The 19,006-nt window shown below is 42.7% G+C and overlaps 1 protein-coding gene across 9 annotated transcripts; it reads right to left on the minus strand.

Moving 5' to 3' along the window:
- Positions 1-1,653: 1,653 nt before the first annotated feature.
- On the minus strand, positions 1,654-17,225 carry ankrd49 (ankyrin repeat domain 49). Of its 9 annotated transcripts, XM_046326311.1 has the most exons (5): positions 16,919-17,225; positions 12,095-12,215; positions 11,103-11,930; positions 3,689-3,940; positions 1,654-2,224 (listed from the first exon to the last, which is right to left on the minus strand). In XM_046326311.1, the coding sequence occupies exons 4-5, from the start codon at positions 3,896-3,898 to the stop codon at positions 1,757-1,759; spliced, it is 678 nt and encodes a 225-aa protein (XP_046182267.1). In that variant the 5' UTR covers positions 3,899-3,940; positions 11,103-11,930; positions 12,095-12,215; positions 16,919-17,225; the 3' UTR covers positions 1,654-1,756. The 9 variants fall into 9 exon arrangements, with proteins under 9 accessions (XP_046182267.1, XP_046182275.1, XP_046182270.1 ...); XM_046326319.1 differs by lacking the exons at positions 11,103-11,930; positions 12,095-12,215; positions 16,919-17,225 and adding exons at positions 9,328-9,478; positions 10,234-10,308; XM_046326314.1 differs by lacking the exons at positions 11,103-11,930; positions 12,095-12,215; positions 16,919-17,225 and adding exons at positions 9,328-9,478; positions 10,234-10,308 and having other exon boundaries at positions 3,689-3,943.
- Between the last annotated feature and the right edge of the window lie 1,781 nt (positions 17,226-19,006).

Here is a 19,006-nt window from a genome sequence, read left to right on the forward strand (position 1 = left end):
TCGAACAAGCCCAATGTCTCTAGGTTCTGGCTACTATGATTGGATAGAGCGCAGTCAGCACAGCCGTTTCTCTGGGCATGACAATTCTACCATCTTGTGTTAGTGAGAAAGTGGGCATCATTGTAATCCAAGCCCAACCCTCATGTAAGTCATGACAAACTCCATTACACAAATCTCACAAAACTCTGTTTTGGAATATACTGGTTTATATGACCAAAATTATCCTACTTACACTTCAGTCATTTTTGGCACAAACAAATGTTTGACTAATATTGATGCAACATAGGCTGGTCTTAACCTTTTTAATCTGAGAAGTTGGTTATTAGATTCAGTTGTGCTTTAACGTTTTGTGGGTAGCCTAATATGGTATCTTAGCAATTAGAAGTAAAACTGTCACACTCAAAGTTGACCCTCAGAGTTGACCTTGGGTCAATTTCGCATTTAACCCAATAATGGGTAAGTTAGGATAGAGGAAGGGGAAGCTGATCCTAGCTCTGTATATAGGGGGAAGCGTCACCGCCGGAGCATCGACTCTCCTTCTGCTTATCTCTCGTGACCTTTTGATGACCATACTTCTGTCCTTTGTAGCACGGCTGGATAGTGACAGGTCTGACAACCCATTTTAGCGCAAAAATCAAGGTGATTTTATCAGAAACAACCAGAAGTTACAAAAACATGGCAGAGCACTTTATCCCAAGCGAGTTTGAAGCTGGGCATAGACACACTTCAGACATCTTCCCATGGACATCCCAGAGGCAAAACAAACATTTGGAAATGAACACGGTTCTGAATAATATCCTCAGGTTGTGTTTGGTTAGCGTTATCAAAATGGCGGCCATTATTTGTAAAGGGAGATGGGACATTCAAAGGCATTAAGGGAAACGTCGCTAAACATTTAGAGTGATTTTATTTTTACTTCTACAGCGAGCACGGATGACACTTGGATGACTAACAAATTAGCTGTAGAATTAGCAAAGAATTTGAATAAATCATGACACATCTAAAATGGCCACAACGCTCAACAATCAATTCAATAAATGAGATGAATACACCCCCAATGCTCAGAGACCAATGAGAAACATTACTCCAGCACACACAATTTAGCCTGGAACCCAGACTGATCTGCTTCATTTCACAATATTAGTCATCCCACCGCTGAAACCCATTTGGGCCTACATCTGTAATGACAGGCATTATTTAAAAAATAAAATAATTTAAGTCAGCAACTGGATCACCTTCACCCAATCACAAGATAAAACTAATCCAAAGTACAGTCTGACCATGTGGGTTTCCATGCTAAAAATCACCCATAGTATCTGAGGATGCTAATTGGACCACTTGTTTTCAACCCATTCCAAGTACCCGGCTATTAGGGTCTGCATCCCAAATGGCATCCTATTCCCTTATACAGTGCACTAGTTTTGACCAGGACCCAAAAGTAGTGCACTATGTACAGAATATGTTGCCATTTGGGACTCAATACAAATAAAGCATACAGAGAATATATGAGATAAGAATTGAGGTTTCCTCCCAGGACTGCAAAGAAAGACTGTGGTGGTGTACGTGACTGTTCATAAGACACTTCTTGGAACACTGTCTTGTCTTGTCTTCCATGAAGGCCCCTGGGTAGAGGTAAAGAAGAGCTGATGTACGTGTGTGTGTGTGTGTGTGTGTGTGTGTGTGTGTGTGTGTGTGTGTGTGTGTGTGTGTGTGTGTGTGTGTGTGTGTGTGTGTGTGTGTGTGTGTGTGTGTAGAGTCACCGGGGAGACCGCACACTGTTACAGTCCTCAACCATCTCAAACAGGAAGTGATGCGGTCCACTTCGGCGCGCGATTTCACTAGCCGTCTCCCTGCTATTGCTCTGAAGCTCCGCCTTGATGTGGCGCTGCGATAGGAGGAACTCCAGTGTGTGGGCAGAGCCCGGTCCAGGGTGGGAGGCAGCTAGATGGAGCGCTGTGAGGCCGCCGTTGGTCTGGGCGTTCAACTCCGCCCCTTGGCGCAACAGGAGGGACGCAGTGGCAACTTGGCCCCAACGACAGGCACTGTGTAGGGGTGTCCAGCCGTCGGCAGTGCGGGAGTTCACTTCGGTGCCCGCTGCCAACAGGGTAGAGGCCGTGGCGGCGTGACCTCCGTAGGCCGCACGGTGCAACGGAGTATAGCCGTCCTCGTCCTGGCAATGCGCAAGCAAGGGGTCGACCGAGAGCAGCCGCTTCACCGTTGGCAGCTTAAAGTGGCAGAGAGAGAGAATATTTGCATTTTAACTGACCTTTATGGAACTCTTCAACATGTCATGAAACAGCCGAAAGGCAGATGCATTTCATGAAGAATCTAAAAGCAAGGCCAGAAAAATAGAGAAATAAAACCCCACCCTGGCCCCTGTTATTGCCTCTGGATCCACAAAGAGAGATGGAGATGTAAAGTTATTTCTGCACGGGTTTGACAGGGAGAACATACAAGAGCTCTAGGGGATTATCTTTCTTCCCCCCCTTCCTTCCATTTATTAAAATCTCACTAACACTTGATACCAGTGAGACACATCATGACACTCACCCACACAGTAATCAGAGGCTTTCTGTGCTGTTCTGTTCCAATCTTAAGCAGTGATCAGACGTCTAAACGGAGACGCATTCATTATACTCTCACAGCTCATTCACTGTTGATTTGAACAAACATTTCTAGAAATATTGGCCCATGATATCAAACTCTTCCAGTGACGAAGACATGGACGTCTCATGATAGGCTGTGGTAAGCAAAATAGGTCAACTTTGAGCACCGGATTTGCAACAGAAAGATGTTTGACGACACGTCAATTTCACAACAATTTGGCCCTGGATGACCAGCTCCAGGATGGTAGGTTCAACACCAAAACTTGAAATGTCAGCCTTATACCAAAACTTTTAATAAAAAAGCTTTTCACGTTCACAAGTCTCTCTGGGTAAATCAATAAGTTCAAATTCATCCATACTCAACTACCCTACATTATAGTGACTTTACGTCTACATGTCCCTTCCCTTGATCTTGGACAAATCCCTTGACAAGACCAAAGAGCCAGGAAGTTAGTCCAGGACATGGGAGCGAAGGTAAGTGCTGGGTCGTATTCACAACACATCAAAAAAACAAAAACAAAAATGTTTGACAAAAACTGGGAGGGACGACCTGAACTTGTTTTAGTTATTAAAAAAAGGTTTCCCTTTGCAAAACGTTTCGCTTCAGTGTGCCATAGTGTCTGCAGCAGAGGGACAAGAGAGAGGCGTGAGAAAACAAGTTTTGATCAGGGAAACAGATTATTTCCCTATTTAAAAAGAAGATGGAGAAGAAGCTATGAAGGAAAAATACTAGAGTTTTGGTGTCGGTACAGCCAACTAGCGCAAAAATTATACTGCGATATTGCCAAAACCTTATATCGCCAAAATAATATACCAATATTTAACTGTATCGACGACCCCCCCGACCACTTCTTCACATGCACACACATACACACTTTCAGATGACTTTTAGTGTCCAACTGTTACTTTGGAGCCTGGTTGGTGCTCAGTGCATGATAGGTGAGCAATATGTTAGGAACATCAAATCCCAATTAAACCACAGTATCAAATCACAATACATATAGAATCGTAAGAATCGCAATACATATAAATCGGCACCTAAGTATGTGAGAAGGTGTGTGTAGTTTGCATGTCACACTCACTCTGTTATTCTCTGCCGCCCACAGCATTAGCTCCTCCGGTCGGTCTTTCAGCTTCTCCTCCTTCTGCTGATACCACTCTTCACTCCTTTCCCCCTCCTCCTCTTCCTCTCCTTCGTCTCCCGGCCAGAGGCTGCATGCTCCGCGGGGGATCAGGTGGTCGTGGGTCTTCAGCAGTTCCAGCTGGTTAAAGCTCTCTGGGAACTCCTCCATACTGTACTAACTGCCCATGCACACTCACAGTCTACTCAGAATCTGCTGACATAGAGAGGAGATGATTGGGTAAATGATATGAATTATCAACAACTTAATTCACTTAGGAGAGAGAGAACAATACATCAATATTTAAAACGTAGGCTACTGCGAGAAAGACCGACAGCTACTTTTTATTAAGGGATACGATTTGACTGACCAACACTATATACTGAACAAAAATATAAAACCGTAACATGTAAAGTGTTGGTCCCCTGTTTCATGAGCGGAAATAAAAGATCAGAGATTCCACGTTGAATAAATGAATGTGAAAAAAAAAAATGGTATTTCAGAATGTGGACATACTCGATATTCGACACGATAAGGAGGATAATGACTCCAAGATGTCTGTATTATGTACGGTTCACAGATCTTAGAGTATTACAGGAGGCATGTACATGTCTAAAAAGGGCCTAAAATGGCCACTTTCATCATGATTTCCCCCCAAAATAGTTTGTGAAACAAAACTTCAAATTAAGTTACTATGTGAGAATTGCCAGAACAAATCAGAGTTGCCAAAAATATTTTTAGAGACTACCCTGGTGTAGAATCACCATATTCAAGTAATTTGTCCCCTTTTGATGTTAGGGATAGGCCCCTGTAATCATGGAAATGTTGCATTGAGAGATGGGAAGTGGAGAGAGAAGATTGTACAGTCATTAAGCATTAACAACTGATTACTGAAGTAGTGTGAGAGAGAAAAAGATCAAGAGAGGAGAGATACAACAACTTAGAGAGAATTCTGCGCTTGACATAATTATGATTTTAGACCAAGATTACTGAAGGTGTGTGAGTGTGTGTGTGTGTGTGTGTGTGTGTGTGTGTGTGTGTGTGTGTGTGAGAGAATGAGAGAGAGGAGACAATACATCAATATACTTAAACAAATCAACAACTTAATTATGGTACTGTGAGAAAGACCAACAGCTAGAACAAAAAAATATATGGTCCTCGTGGGAAATTTCATGCCAGCATAGCCTAAAATATTTTTGATATCTCCGGTTGTTCCCGGCAATTCTCACATAGAAACTTCATTGGGAGGAAGGAGGTCTGACAATTTTCGGGAAGAAAATAAATATAAAAATTGAGTTTCATTGAGGGATATTATTTTTGACGATATCGTATTATATTGTTTTTACAATATCACAATATTTTTGAGCTTAGTTAGCTGTACCTTCGTAACTTATTCTCCATCTTTTTAATAAGGGAGCCAATTCGACTGATCAAAACTAATTTTCTCATTTTCTCTTGTCCCTCGGGAGCTGACATATGGTGAGCAATATGTTTGTAAGTGGACAGTTTGATTTCACAGAAGTGTGATTGACGTGGAGTTACAAAGGTGTTGTTTAAGTGTTCCCTTCATTTTTTTGAGCAGTGTATATACATCACCACTGGTGGAGCCATGTTTTTGTCTGTACAACTGGCAGATCCTTTGGGGTGAATCAACTTGGTTTAAGCTTTCATAGTGTCCGTCAAGTTCGTACTCTGATATTTAGAATCTAACATTGTCGAAAAATAGGCCAAATTAGGATCGTTTTTAGATATTCATATTTATAATGTTGAACCCATCTCTGAATATTTGTATTTCAGAATCTAGACATAATCCATATTTGAGAGAACACTAAGGGGTATGATGACACCAAAATGCTGTCCGTCTCATCAACGGTTTCACAGATCATAGAGCAAGGGGTTGCACGTTTTGTTTTTGGCCCTAGCACATCACAGCTGATTAATAATAATAAACTATAATAATAATAACATTTCAATAAAATAAACTAATCATCAAGCTTTGATCATTTGAATCAGCTGTGTAGTGTTAGGGCAAACACCCAAACTTGCACCCCTTGAGGCTCCGAGTTTGAGAAACGCTGTCATGGGGTCTTACTACAGGAGGCATAGGATTAAAAAGGGCCTAAAATGGACAGTTTCATCATGATTTCCCAAAATGTGATACCAGTTTAAAAAGCATGTCAAACATCCTTCCTCCTAAGAAGTTACTACGTGAGAATTGCCAGAACAATCTGAGATACAAAAAAATATTTTCACACTATGCTGGTGCGAAATCACCCTATTCATTCAAAGTCATTCGTCCCCTTTTGATGTTAGGGATAGACCATTATAGTCATGGAAATGTTGCATTGAGAGATGGGAAGAAAATATAGTAATTCAGCATTAACAACATGATTACTGAGTGAGAGCGAGAGACACTAAAGACGGAGCCTAGACCATGTTTGCGTAATTTGTCCCTATATGATGTTATCATGGAAATGTACCAATAACATATTCAGGGTAGTCTAGTCTAACTATCTGAGTTTTTCCCAAATGAGGTTAAATGGAAATGAAAGCATATTATGTCAAAAAGCCTGGCCTATCAGATTAGGTTGTTTTAGGGTCTAAATCATGAATCCCCATGTGAAGCTAGCCAGAAGGATTACACACACAATACTGTGTGTGTTCGTAAATTCCTTCTAGCTATCTACTCGGATATCAGAGCACTCTCGTTCGAGCAGGGTTGCCACGTCAGCAGTTTTCCCATATTTGGGCAACTTTGAAAACTATGTCGCGGGTGAAAATGTATTGGACTCGGGTTTTGGGGCTACTTCTAAGGTGCAGCGCGGCCGAAATAGCATTTCTCTTAAAATATATAGATATTTCACTGAGACCTGCTGCTGACTATCAGGCAGTGAGTTGCTGAGTGAGTGAGTGAGTGAGTGAGTGGTGGGGAGGGCTGTGCGTGAGAGAGCACTGCAGCAGGCAGCTGAGCCCACTATTGGCTGAGTCACTTGAGGGAAAGGAGACAGAGCAGCAAGCGTGCACGTCGTGACAACTTCTTACCAGTTGTCGGTAGGCCATTTAGATTGTCATTATGGAGACACCTATTTTTTTCACATAAAACATTAACACGCTAGAACTGATACGCATAAAAAAATGGCGACAAAGCACTGGATAAAGACTTTGGGAGCACAAAAAAAAGCTATTTTTCATGCCTTTCAAATCACATTTTATTGGTCATGTACACATTTTTTGCAGATGTTATAGCGGGTATAGAGAAATACTTAAGTTCCTTGCTCCAACAGTTCAGTAGTATCTAACAATTCACAAAAATACAAACACATCTAAAAGTAAAAGAATGGAATTAAGAAATATATAAATATTATATATACAAATACAGTAGAATAGAATACAGTATATACATATGAGATGAGTAAAGCAAAATGTAAACATTATTATATTGACTATTGTTCCATTATTAAAGTGGCCATTGATTCCATGTCCATAATGTATGGGGTAGCAGCCTCTAAGGTGCAGGGTTGAGTAGCCGGGTGGTAGCCGGCTAGTGATGGCTATTTAACAGTCTAATGACCTTGAGATAGAAGCTGTTTTTCAGTCTCTCAGTCCCATCTTTGATGCACCTGTACAGACCTTGCCTTCTAGCAGGGTGAACAGGCCTTGGCTGGGGTGGTTTATGTCCTTGATTATCATTTTGGCCTTCCTGTGACATCAGGTGCTGTAGGTGTCCTGGAGGGAAGGCAGTGTGCCCCCAGTGATGCATTGGGCAGACTGCACCATCCTCTGGAGAGCCCTGTGGTTGTAGGCGGTGCAGTTCCCATACCAGGCGGTGACACAGCCAGACAGGATGCTCTCAATTGTGCATCTGTAAAAGTTTGATGGTCTTAGGGGCCAAGCCGAAGTTCTTCAGCCTGCTGAAGTTGAACAGGTGCTGTTGCGCCTTTGTCACCACACTGTCTGCGTGAGTGGACCATTTCAGATTGTCAGTGATATGTACGATGAGGAACTTAAAGCTTTCCACCTTCTTCACTGTGGTCCCGTCGATGTGGATAGGGGTGTGCTCCCTCTGCTGTTTCCTCAAGTCCATGATCAGCTCCTTCGTTTTGTTGACATTGTGGTTATTTTCCTGTCACCACTCCGCCAGGGCCCTCACCTCCTCCTAGTAGGCTGTCTCGTCATCGTTGGTAACCAGGCTTACTACTGTGTGTCATCTGCAAATTTGATGTTTGAGTTGGAGGCGTGCGTGGCCACGCAGTCATGGTTGAACAGGGAGTACAGGAGGGATCTGAGCACACACCCTTGTGGGGTCACTGTGTTGAGGATAAGTGAAGTGAAGATGTTGTTTCCTACCTTCACCACCTGGGGGCGGCCCATCAGGAACTCCAGGACCCAGTTGCACAGGGCAGGGTTCAAACCCAGGCCCCCCCGAGGTTAATAATGAGCTTGGAGGGTACTATGGTGTTGAAGGTTGAGCTTTATTCAATGAACAGCATTCTTACATAGGTATTCCTCTTGACCAGATGGGAAAGGGCGGTGTACAATGCGATGGCAATTGCATTGTCTGTGGATCTATTGGGGCGGTAAGCAAATTGAAGTGGGTGTCAGGTAAGGTAGAGGTGCTATGATTCTTAACTAGCCTCTCAAAGCACTTCATGATGACCGAAGTGAATGCTAAGGGGCAATAGTCATTTAGTTCAGTAACCTTTGCTTTCTTGTGTACAGGAACAATGGTGGATATCTTGAAGCAAGTGGGGACAGCACCTAAGATAGGGAGAGATTGAATATGTCCCTTAATACTCCAGCCAGCTGGTGTGAGCATGCTCTGAGGACATGGCTAGGGTTTCCGTCCTGGCCAGCAGCCTTGGGAGGGTTAACACGCTTAAATGTCGTACCTTGTAAGAATGAGAGCAGGCCGTGTCGGTGGCACGGTTATTCTCAAAGCGGTGTGGAAGGTGTTTAACTTGTCCAGGAGCAAGGCGTCGGCGTCCACGGTGATCGAGTGTTTTACCAGAGCGAGTACTACAGTCAATGTGTTGATAGAACTTCGGTAGCATTTCCCTCGAATTTGGTTTGTTAAGATCCCCAGTTACAATGAATGCAGCCTCAGGATACATGGCTTCCAGTTTGCATAATGTCCAGTGTAGTTCCTTGAGGGCAGTTGTGGTATCGGCTTGAGGGGGAATATACACAGCTGTGACTATAATCAAAGAGAATTCTCTTGGGAGGTATATGGTCACCATTTGATTGTGATGTATTCTAGGTCGGGTGAACAAAAGGACTTGGGTTTCTGTATGTTATCACTCCATGGATAGTTATTCATGAAATATACACTCCCGCCCTTCCTCTCTGATAGTACTTTATTCCTGTCTGCGTACTGTACTAAGAACCCAGCTGGATGTATGGATGGGACAGTATATCCAGAGAGAGCCATGATTCCGTGAAACAAAGTATATTACAGTCCCTGATGCCTCTCTGGAAGGAGATCCTCGCCCTGAGCTTGTCTACTTTATTATCCAGAGACTGAACATTAGACAGTAATATACTCAGAATCAGTGGACTGTGTGCATGCCCCCTAAGTCAGGCTTCAAGTACACTCCAAATACCTCTTCTCCACTTGCAGCGTCTTGGGGTAGCCTCTGGGATAAGTTCAATTTTCCTGGGGGGTACGAACAAAGGATCCAATTTGGGAAGTTGTATTCCTGGTCATAATGCTGTTGAGTTACCGCCGCACTGATTTCCAAAAGGTACTTCCAGCTGTATGTAAGAACACAAAAAACCTTCTGGGATAATAATGTAAACTAAATACTACAAAGTTGCATAGGAGCAAGAAGCAGAGCTGCCAAGTCTGTTTGCGACATTTCGCCTTTTGGGCGGGTTTTGAGTAGTCATTGCACTACAAATATCAGTTATACCTGACAACCGTGCATCGGAGTATGCCAGAGCGCAAAATAACTCATGAATTTACAAATGCGGCATTAAAAAAAACTCAGTTATTTTGCCAGCAGCACAGTTACAGCCACCAACGCTCTAGATAACATGAACACTGCCTAACCAGTTCTGCTTGAGCGAGTAAAATGGTCAGGGTGAGTTGTTCTCTTGTTTGTGTCTGGAAGTACTTTAGCTAACAAGCTAGCGAACGTTAGCTTGAGTGCGGTTGTGAGGTCAGAATGCTCGGATCAACTCTACGCCTCGGCCAGTGTCTGCTCCGACACGGACAATCTCATAAAGCTCTAAATTTACGAACGGCCAAAGCGCACTCCAGAGTGGATTTATTTATCACCCAATGATTTTAATTCAAAGCAGAGTCGTAATAATATAGCAGTAAGTATCGTTCCTTGTTAGTTTAACAAGAGAGCAAGACCGTTAACGTTAGTAGTCGAGAAGAAAGCATGAGCTACAACATTTAGAGCCTCGAATGGACAGTGATAGCTTGTAGATGACTACTCTGATATTCGAAAGTTGCTATACCAAAAAAAAGCTTAATACCTTACAAATACGCCTTGACTTACTGTGGTAGTATCTTTAAACAAAACCCTCCTCGAACAGCACTTTACCCCTTTTCCGGGTTTCTCTGGGATATGTCGTCAGTATTTGTTGCATCTAGCGTTGCTGTGCAGAGCGATTTTTAACATAAGACTACATTTCCCATAACCACTTCGTAACACGTGCTAGGAAGTAGAAACAACTGTGGTGATGTTCCATGTCGTCTATCGAGTATTTGCGCTGCGCAAGTTTTAAAGCCAGACAGAAGCCCCAACAATGACATTCATAGATTATAATATATAATATTTTTTTTAGATATGTGCTTTTTCATTCATCACTCGTATAAAACAAACTACAACCAAATGCAGAACACTATACCAGCATATCAGACATGTAGACTATTTTGAGTAAGTTGTTGTATACTTTATATCATTACCCTTATAATGATCATAGTTTAATGGAAATAAAATACATAGAAATATTTCATTTAACATAAATAGTAATTAAATGTAACGATACTAAGTAGCTTGCATGGAGTGTGTGGGTGGGTTTGTGTGTCTATTTGCTAAAGCTGGGTCAATGTGCTAAAAACCCAGTGTTTGCATTCCGTGTCTTTGAAAGCTGGCACAGAAGCTGGATATACCTATTAGTCAAAGGGTGTATTCAGTGAGGAGAAATGTTCCGAATATTACAGAAATAAATGTAATTTCCCCTAATGTACATGACAGACAATCTTGTCGGTTATACACATTTACAGCTGAACATTCTGCAGCCTAACATTACACCCTCCCGATCCAACCCATAGAGTTACAGTTTGCAGTGAACTTCCCTTTCCCCAGATGCATGCACGCACAGGCTTTACACAGTCAGACAGACAGACAAACGTTTTACATACTTGAACATCTTCAGATTCGTGGTAACCATGACTACCCGATAAAGAAAACGAGAGCCTCACACTCTAAGAGCGCAGATGCAACAATTTAATAACCAACGTTTCACCAGACAAGCTGTCTTCATCAGGGTATAATGACAAACACTGCGGGTTACTAATTTATATAATTTGGAAGGACACACAGGTGTCTGTAATCATGGCCGGGCGTGGCTTGATGTCACTGGTTGATATACAGATATAAATAGAACATATAAAAAGCATGAATGGATATACGATCATAAATACAATGTGGCTACATAGGCCTACAAAACATTTACAATGAATAGAAAAATCACAATAATCACAAGAATGGCTTCAGGTCAAAGTCTATGTAGAGACAAAAGGGAGCAAGTGTCTTTAAATTAAATATCTAGGCAGCCCCTCCTTTTAACAATAAATTGTCAAGGTCTCCACCTCTCCTAGGGGACGTGTTAGATGTTGATATAGCGAAGGGACGAAATAGAGTGGTCCGCTTCCAAAAAGTGGGCCGCAACTGGGTACATCGAGTTAATTCGCTCTTAGTTCCACCCACATCATTTTTACCACAAGGACAAGTTATAAGATAAATAACTGCCTTGGTGGAGCATGATAGCACCTTTGATTGGGATCTGTTTCCCTGTTTGAGGGTGTTAGAAGGATCTACGTTTGTAAATGCCATGACATTGAGCACAGCAATAACACTTGTAGTTTCCATTCAGTAGAATAGAAGTCTTGTAGTGATGGGTCGTTTGCGAAGAGCCGGCTCTTGTAGGTGAACGTTGGGAGCCGACTCGCATATCAGAAGAGACAAATCTGTTTATAAAAATATACAAAAATTAAGATGTGAATAATCAAAAGATTTAAATCAATATAATTAACTCATTCAAAGAATGAAAAAATAATATAGTCAATATAGTCTTAAATGCTCAAGTGCACACACATTCCTTCTGACTGTCTGCTCAGACTAACAGCCTCACCTGTTGTTCCTGTCAATCAGACACGCAGTGTCAACCAATGAACCAAAGATGCGTGAGGGAGGGCCGAGCCAACTCACTCACAGTCACACACTTAGCATCCGAGGAGAGAGAGGAAGGACAGCTGTGAAAACAACAGCTGGAAAATGAGTCGGAAGCGCAGTAGCATTTGGATGCATTTTAATAATGTAGATAAACAATATTAGAGCACAGTGTAGAATTTGCCAAAACAAAATCTTTTATAAAGCCGGTTCTACGCACAACCTACACCGGCATATGCGAACTGTGCACCCAACTGTGAAGCTAGCTGTAGTGGAGCTTGGAGAAACTAGTGGGTCTGCTAGTGATAGTGGTGGAGCCAGCATCTCCACACATATATCCACTCAGTCAAGTAGGCCTACTCCGCGACCCACAGCAACACAGTCTTCTATGGACCAGTTTATGCCAAAGTCTATGTCTGTAGCAAAACAAGGCCAAACTGATATTGCATTGGCTATAATGATTGCCACCGATTTCCAGCTATTTTCGATCGTGATCGTGGAGGACAGAGGATTTAGAAATTATAGCAATAATCTAAATCCAATGTACACAATTCCAAGCAGGAAAACCCTTTCAAAATCACTTATTCCACACACAGGCTTCAGTGTGGGAAAGAGTCCAAAAAGCTACTACAGTTTCTGTAACAGGTAATATTAATGAACTTATCCTCTGCAGCAGAGGTAACCCTGGGTTTTCCATTCATGTGGCAGTCCTCGTGAGAGCCAGTTTCATCATAGCGCTTGATGGTTTTTGCGACTTCACTTGAAGAAACGTTCAAAGATCTTGAAATGTTCTGGATTGGCTGACCTTCATGGCTTAAAGTAGTGATGGATTATCTTTTCTCTTTGTTTATTTGAGCTGTCCCTGCCATAATGTGGACCTGATCTTTTACCAAATTGGGCTATCTTATGTATACCCCCCTACCTTGTCACAACACAACTGATTGGCTCGAACGCATTAAGAAGGAAAGAAATTCCACAAATGAACTTTTAACAAGGCACAGGCATGATTCCATATGTGTTATTTCATATTTCATTTTGATGTCTTCACTATTATTCTACATTGTAGAAAATAGTCAAAATAAAGAAAAACCCTTGAATGATTAGGTGTGTCCAAACTTTTGACTGGTACTGTATATATAAGAAATGGACATGACCAGCAGCCCATGGGCCTGTTTTTTTTAAAAGACATTTGCAACATTTTTCTTTGTAATAATCATCTATATTTAGCATTTGGCTGACCAATGGGCAGTGACTGGCCCCTCTACCAAGATGGACCAGCCGGGTTTCTGATTGGCTGAGCTGATGTGGCGTAAATTCACATTCAAAGTCAAAAGGCAATTCATCGACGAGTGCGAGACCCGCTCTGACTCTGTCAGTCACTCAGACAAAATAGATAAACGGGAAGGTGGTGCAGAAAAAGTTTAGAGACCAATACAGGTATCTCGAGAACAATGCTGCTAAATGTGTGAAGTCAACCAACTTATTTGCTGGAAGTTCTGGTTCGCTGGTCCGAGTGCTGTATCTGTGTCTCTGAGAAATGACAGATCAGCTGTTGTGCAGTCAAGGTAGAAAGAAAACAGAGAATGACACACTCACGCACACTGACACGGCTCATTTAGGGCTAATATTTTGGCTGCATATTGTAGGAAATATATTCATACTTAATTTAGTAGGCTAATTAGGGAATGGGGATTCGGGGGAACATTTAGACACTGGGCTACTTACGATATAGCCTAAGGTCATTAGATTGTTTACGGTGCATTCGGAAAGTATTCAGACCCATTGACTTTTTCCACATTTTATTACGTTTCATTTTGTTACGTCACAACCTTATTCTAAAATGGATTAATCTAGTCATAATACCCCCATATATTCATCTACCCACAATACCCCATAATCACAAAGCAAAAACACGTTTTTGAATTTATATTAATTCAAAAAACTGACAATTTACATTTACAAAAGTATTCAGACTCTTTACTCAGGACTTTGTTGAAGCACCTTTGGCAGCGATTACAGCCTCCAGTCTTTTTGGATATGATGCTACAAGCTTAGCACACCTGTACTTGGGGAGTTTCTCACATTCTTCTCCAGAGATCCTCCTAAGCTCTGTCAGGTTGGATGGGGAGCGTCGCTGCACTGCTATTTTCCGGTCTCTCCATAGATGTTCCATAGGGTTCAAGTCAGGGCTGGCTGGGCCACTCAAGGACATTCAGAGACTTGTCCCGAAGCCACTCCTGGGTGTGTGCTTAGGGTTGTTGTCATGTTGGAAAGTGAACATTCACCCCAGTCTGAGGTCCTGAGCACTCTGGAACAGGTTTTAATCAAGTATCTCTGTGTACTTTGCTCCGTTCATCTTTGCCACAATCCTGACTAATCTCTCAGTCCCTGCCTCTGAAAAACATCCCCACAGCGTGATTCTGCCACCACCATGTTTCACCGTAGGGATGGTGCGAGGTTTCCTCCAGATGTGAAGCTTGGCATTCAGGCCAAAGAGTTCAATCTTGGTTTCATCAGACCAGAGAATCTTGTTTCTCATGGTCAGAGAGTGCTTTGGGTGCATTTTGGCAAACTCCAAGCTGTCATGTGCCTTTAACTGAAGAGTGGCTTCCGTCTGGCCACTCTACCATAAAGCCTAATTGGTGGAGTGTTGCAGAGATGGTGGTCCTTCTGGAAGGTTCTCCCATCTTCACAGAGGAACTCTGGAGCTCTGTCAGAGTGACCATCAGGTTCTTGGTCACCTCCCTGACCAAGGCCCTTCTCCCCGATTGCTCAGTTTGGCTGGGCAGGCCAGGTCTAAGAAGAGTCTTGGTGGTTCCAAACTTCTTCCATTTAAGAAATATGGAGGCCACTGTGTTCATGGGGACCATCAATGCTGCAGAATGTTTTGGTACCGTTCCCCAGATCTGTGCCTTGACACAATCTTGTCTCGGAGCTCTACGGACAATTCCTTCGACCTCATGGCTTGGTTTTTGCTCTGACATGCACTGTCAACTGTGGGAACTTATATAGACAGGGGTGTGCCTTTCCAAATCATGTCCAATCAATTGAATTTACCACAGGTAGACTCCAATCAAGTTGTTGAAACATCTCAAGGATGACAACAGGCTGCACCTGAGCTCAATTTTCGAGTCTCATTTACTTATGTAAATAAGGTATTTCTGTTTTTTATTTTTAATACATTTGCAAACATTTCTAAAAACCTGTTTTCGCTTTATCATTATGGGGTATTCTGTGTAGATTGATGTTTTTTTTTTTTACATAATCCATTTTAGAATAAGGCTGTAAAGTAACAAAATGTGTAAAAAGGGAAGGGGTCTGAATACCTACCGAATGCACTGTATTACACATGGGTAAAGCAATAGCCACCTACTAGACATTTATATAGTGCTTTTTACTAAACACAAGTCATTATTTAAATTTGACATTTTAGTAATTTAGCAGAAGCTCTTATCTAGAGCGACTTACTTGCTTTCGAGTGCATTAATGTTAAATTAGCTAGGTGGGACAGCCACATATCACAGGCATTGCAAGTACACTTTTCCTACATGAAGTAGTTATCAGCAAAGTCTGATGGGGGGCGGGCGAGGGGGTCAAGTGGAAGTGGTGGTTCAGGAAAGTATTAATAAAAAATTAAAAAAATGGGGTGGGGGGGGGGGTCGAGAGGAGGAGGAGGATTACTTAAGATACTCTTTCAAGATGTAGGGATTCAGGTGCTTTCAGAAGATGGGCAGGGACTCTGCTGTCCTAGCTTCAGAGGGAAGCTGGTTCCACCATTCGGGTACCAGGACAGAGAAGAGTTCAGACCAGAGGTCGGAGAACGGAGTGCTCGTGATGGGGTGTAAGTCGCTCTGGATAAGAGCGTCTGCTAAATGACTTAAATGTAAATGTATGTAAATGTAAGGTTTTAGCATAGCCTGAAGGTAGGGAGGGGCAGTTCCTCTTGCTGCTCTGTAGGCAAGCACTATGGTCTGCTAGTGGATTCGAGCTTCGACTGAATGCCAGTGGAGTTTGCGGAGGAGAGGGGTGACATGGGAGAACTTGGGAAGATTGAAAACCAGGCGGGCTGCAGTATTATGGGTAAGTTGCAGGGGTTTGATGGCACAAGCAGGGAGCTCAGGCAACAGCGAGTGTGTCCCTCTTTAGCCTGACTAGTCCCAGCCTCATCTACACCACCATCAGTAGCCTGATTAGACTCAGCCTCATCTACACCACCATCCCTGGCATAACTAGGCCCAGCTTCTCCTGCCTGCGTCTCATTGCCCCCTGCACGTTGACCTCGATTTCCCACACTGGCGCCTGTACCCTCACCTTGTCTACGGCCTTTAGGTGGGCACACAAAGCTCTTATGACCTAAATCCCCTCACTCAAAACACCATAGACTATCTGTGCTGGCAAACCCTGTGTAGAGCCTCTCCCCATGCCTCACTTTCAAATGCACATTTAGCTGTTGCTCATTGTTATTCAGAAACATGAACACTTGCCTCCGGAACAAAACAACATGCTTAACGGCATCTAACTGAAAACCTGCCAACAGTACACGAAAACCACTAGCAAACTTACCAAAAAGACTCAGCTCTTTCCTGATTTGATCATCCACAATAAACAGAGGCACATTTGCAACTACCACCCTGGTCGAAGGGGTAGAAAGAGGCGAAATTGGCACCAACACACCCCATACAAACATTCCACTAGCAATGAGCCTACACACCAAATGTTCTATTTTCATGAACACAACCACAACTTTGTTCATTCTGGAAGCAGAATGTATAAAGTCAGCTCCTACCTGTTCACCGACAGCGAGCAGAACCTCCTCCACCTTAACTCCATTCTCAGGAACACACCTGAATCCATGCCGTGTCGACAGAGTCTCCTCCGCGCTAGGCTGAGAAGTCATCACGCACACCACACCTTCCAAACCGCCAGGAAACTAAAACTCTGTCCTCTTCCACCCTTTGAAAAGAACAGTGGGTACCGCTAAAACAAAAATCAGTGCATTAACCCTCCACCACAGAAATTAAAATTGAAAGAAAAGACCAAGGAGAGAATCAAGAAAATAAGTTAGGACAGAGCCCTCCACAGCAAACACCCAAACTCACGCAAATAATTCCCAGCATGCACTGCGAGAGAGAAAGAGAGAGCGAGGAACTGGCAGTCTCTCCTTGTCTCTCACTGTTTTCTTGTATTGAATTATATGTAGCTTAAACACTTAGCTAAATGGATAGGGGGGAACACTTGAGATGTACTCATTTGAAATATGTAGTTAGGCTGTTATAGATGCCCATAGGCTCATATAATACCTTTCTTTAACCATTACTCCCACATTAATAAACCATTTACTAATCATTAGCAAAGTCATTTTGCAGTCCCTAATCTAAAGTGAGTACTATTTATACTTTATGTATACTTTTGAAGTGTTTTGAGTCACCTGTCTAATCTCTCACAAAAAAAGATGGGCATGCCATTCATTGGTAGAGAAAATGTACGTGTGGCTGAATTTGTTTCCCAGTCCACCCCTGGGCAGAGTAACTTCCACTGTCTGGCTGTGGCTCAACTTTGTCGAGCTTATCTTAGACTGCCTGGTGTAAAGCAACACATTGACGAGTCCAAAAAAAGAGCAAAGCCTGCCCACCCAGCACATAAGATAAGCCAAAACAAGCACAAAAAATGTATTGAACGAAAACAAATAATATTCCACCCACAACTGAAGTGCACAGCCTCCCTTGGGTAGATATTCCTGCAGTACCTGGTAAAAGGCTGGTGTGGCTGACATTCCAGGGCTGATCCCAGTCCACCCCGGGGTGACTTAGTCCTGCTGTGGTTATTATGTCTATCTCTGGTTCTCTAATTAAGTATCTCTGGCTGAAATTACATTTCTCAGAGCAGGAGAAAATTGCAAGTGACGCAGCTCACCTCAGTCCCCTCGATAAACACACACCTCTACACACACACACACACACACACACACACACACACACACACACACACACACACACACACACGCGCGCACACATATTCTCTTTTAGCACGCATACGCACGCACACACTTATTATGACTCCTGCTGTCAGTCGTATAATTTACATAATTAGGTTAACATTTATTCCAGGTCTAATTGAGCCTTTGCTTTTCTGAGTGTGAATTGAATGCCGTGCATTTGTGCGTCACACCTTCGCATAGCCTACTTTTTCAATTTTCCCGGCACTTGGAAAGGTGTTTTCAGTCATCCTCAGCTTTTTCTCCATGTCTTTACCCTTTAGGTGATTCATGTCAATTTGTGCATCTCAAATGGCACTTCTAAAGGGAAGTCGCCAGGGGGCCTTCAAAAGGGGAGTCACCAGTTGCCCAACCCTGATGTCGGCTACACCTGCACTGTATCTGCGAGCTGTTGGCTAGAGCGCACGTGCCAATACCAGAGTGGGCACACTACCTATATAACGCAAAAAAATATAAAAGAAAACTATCAGTAGAGTTGAACATGTGATGTTTCATTTAACTTGTATTTTGTATTCGGTACATGGAATTTACTATGATTCCTTATCACTTGTTGAATCCACGGTAGGACCCGGTTAAATAAGGATTGTTTAACTGTAACGGTGCTGGGTTTTTCATGCTCAACAGTTTCCTGTGTGTTTCAAGAATGGTCCACCATCCAAAGGACATCTAGTCAACTTGACACAAATGGGTGAAGCATTGGAATTAACATGGGCCAGCATCCCTGTGGAATGCTTTGTACACATTGTAGAGTCCATGTCTCAACAAGTTGGGGCTGTTCTGAGGGCAAAGGGGGGTGCAAATCAATATTAAGAAGGTGTTCCTAATGTTTTGTGCACTCCGTGTAAGTGATCGTATACTGCACGTGTAAGTGTTACAGTA

Source organism: Oncorhynchus gorbuscha, linkage group LG24 (genome assembly GCF_021184085.1).
Source record: "Oncorhynchus gorbuscha isolate QuinsamMale2020 ecotype Even-year linkage group LG24, OgorEven_v1.0, whole genome shotgun sequence".
NCBI lineage: Eukaryota > Metazoa > Chordata > Actinopteri > Salmoniformes > Salmonidae > Oncorhynchus > Oncorhynchus gorbuscha.

Coding starts and splice junctions, on each gene's coding strand:
- ankrd49 (XM_046326318.1), bottom strand. CDS start 3,898: ATGGAGGAGTTCCCAGAGAGCTTTAACCAGCTGGAACTGCTGAAGACC. Junction 2,225..3,688: donor GGGCGGCAGAGAATAACAGA/GTGAGTGTGACA, acceptor TGCCACTTTAAG/CTGCCAACGGTGAAGCGGCT.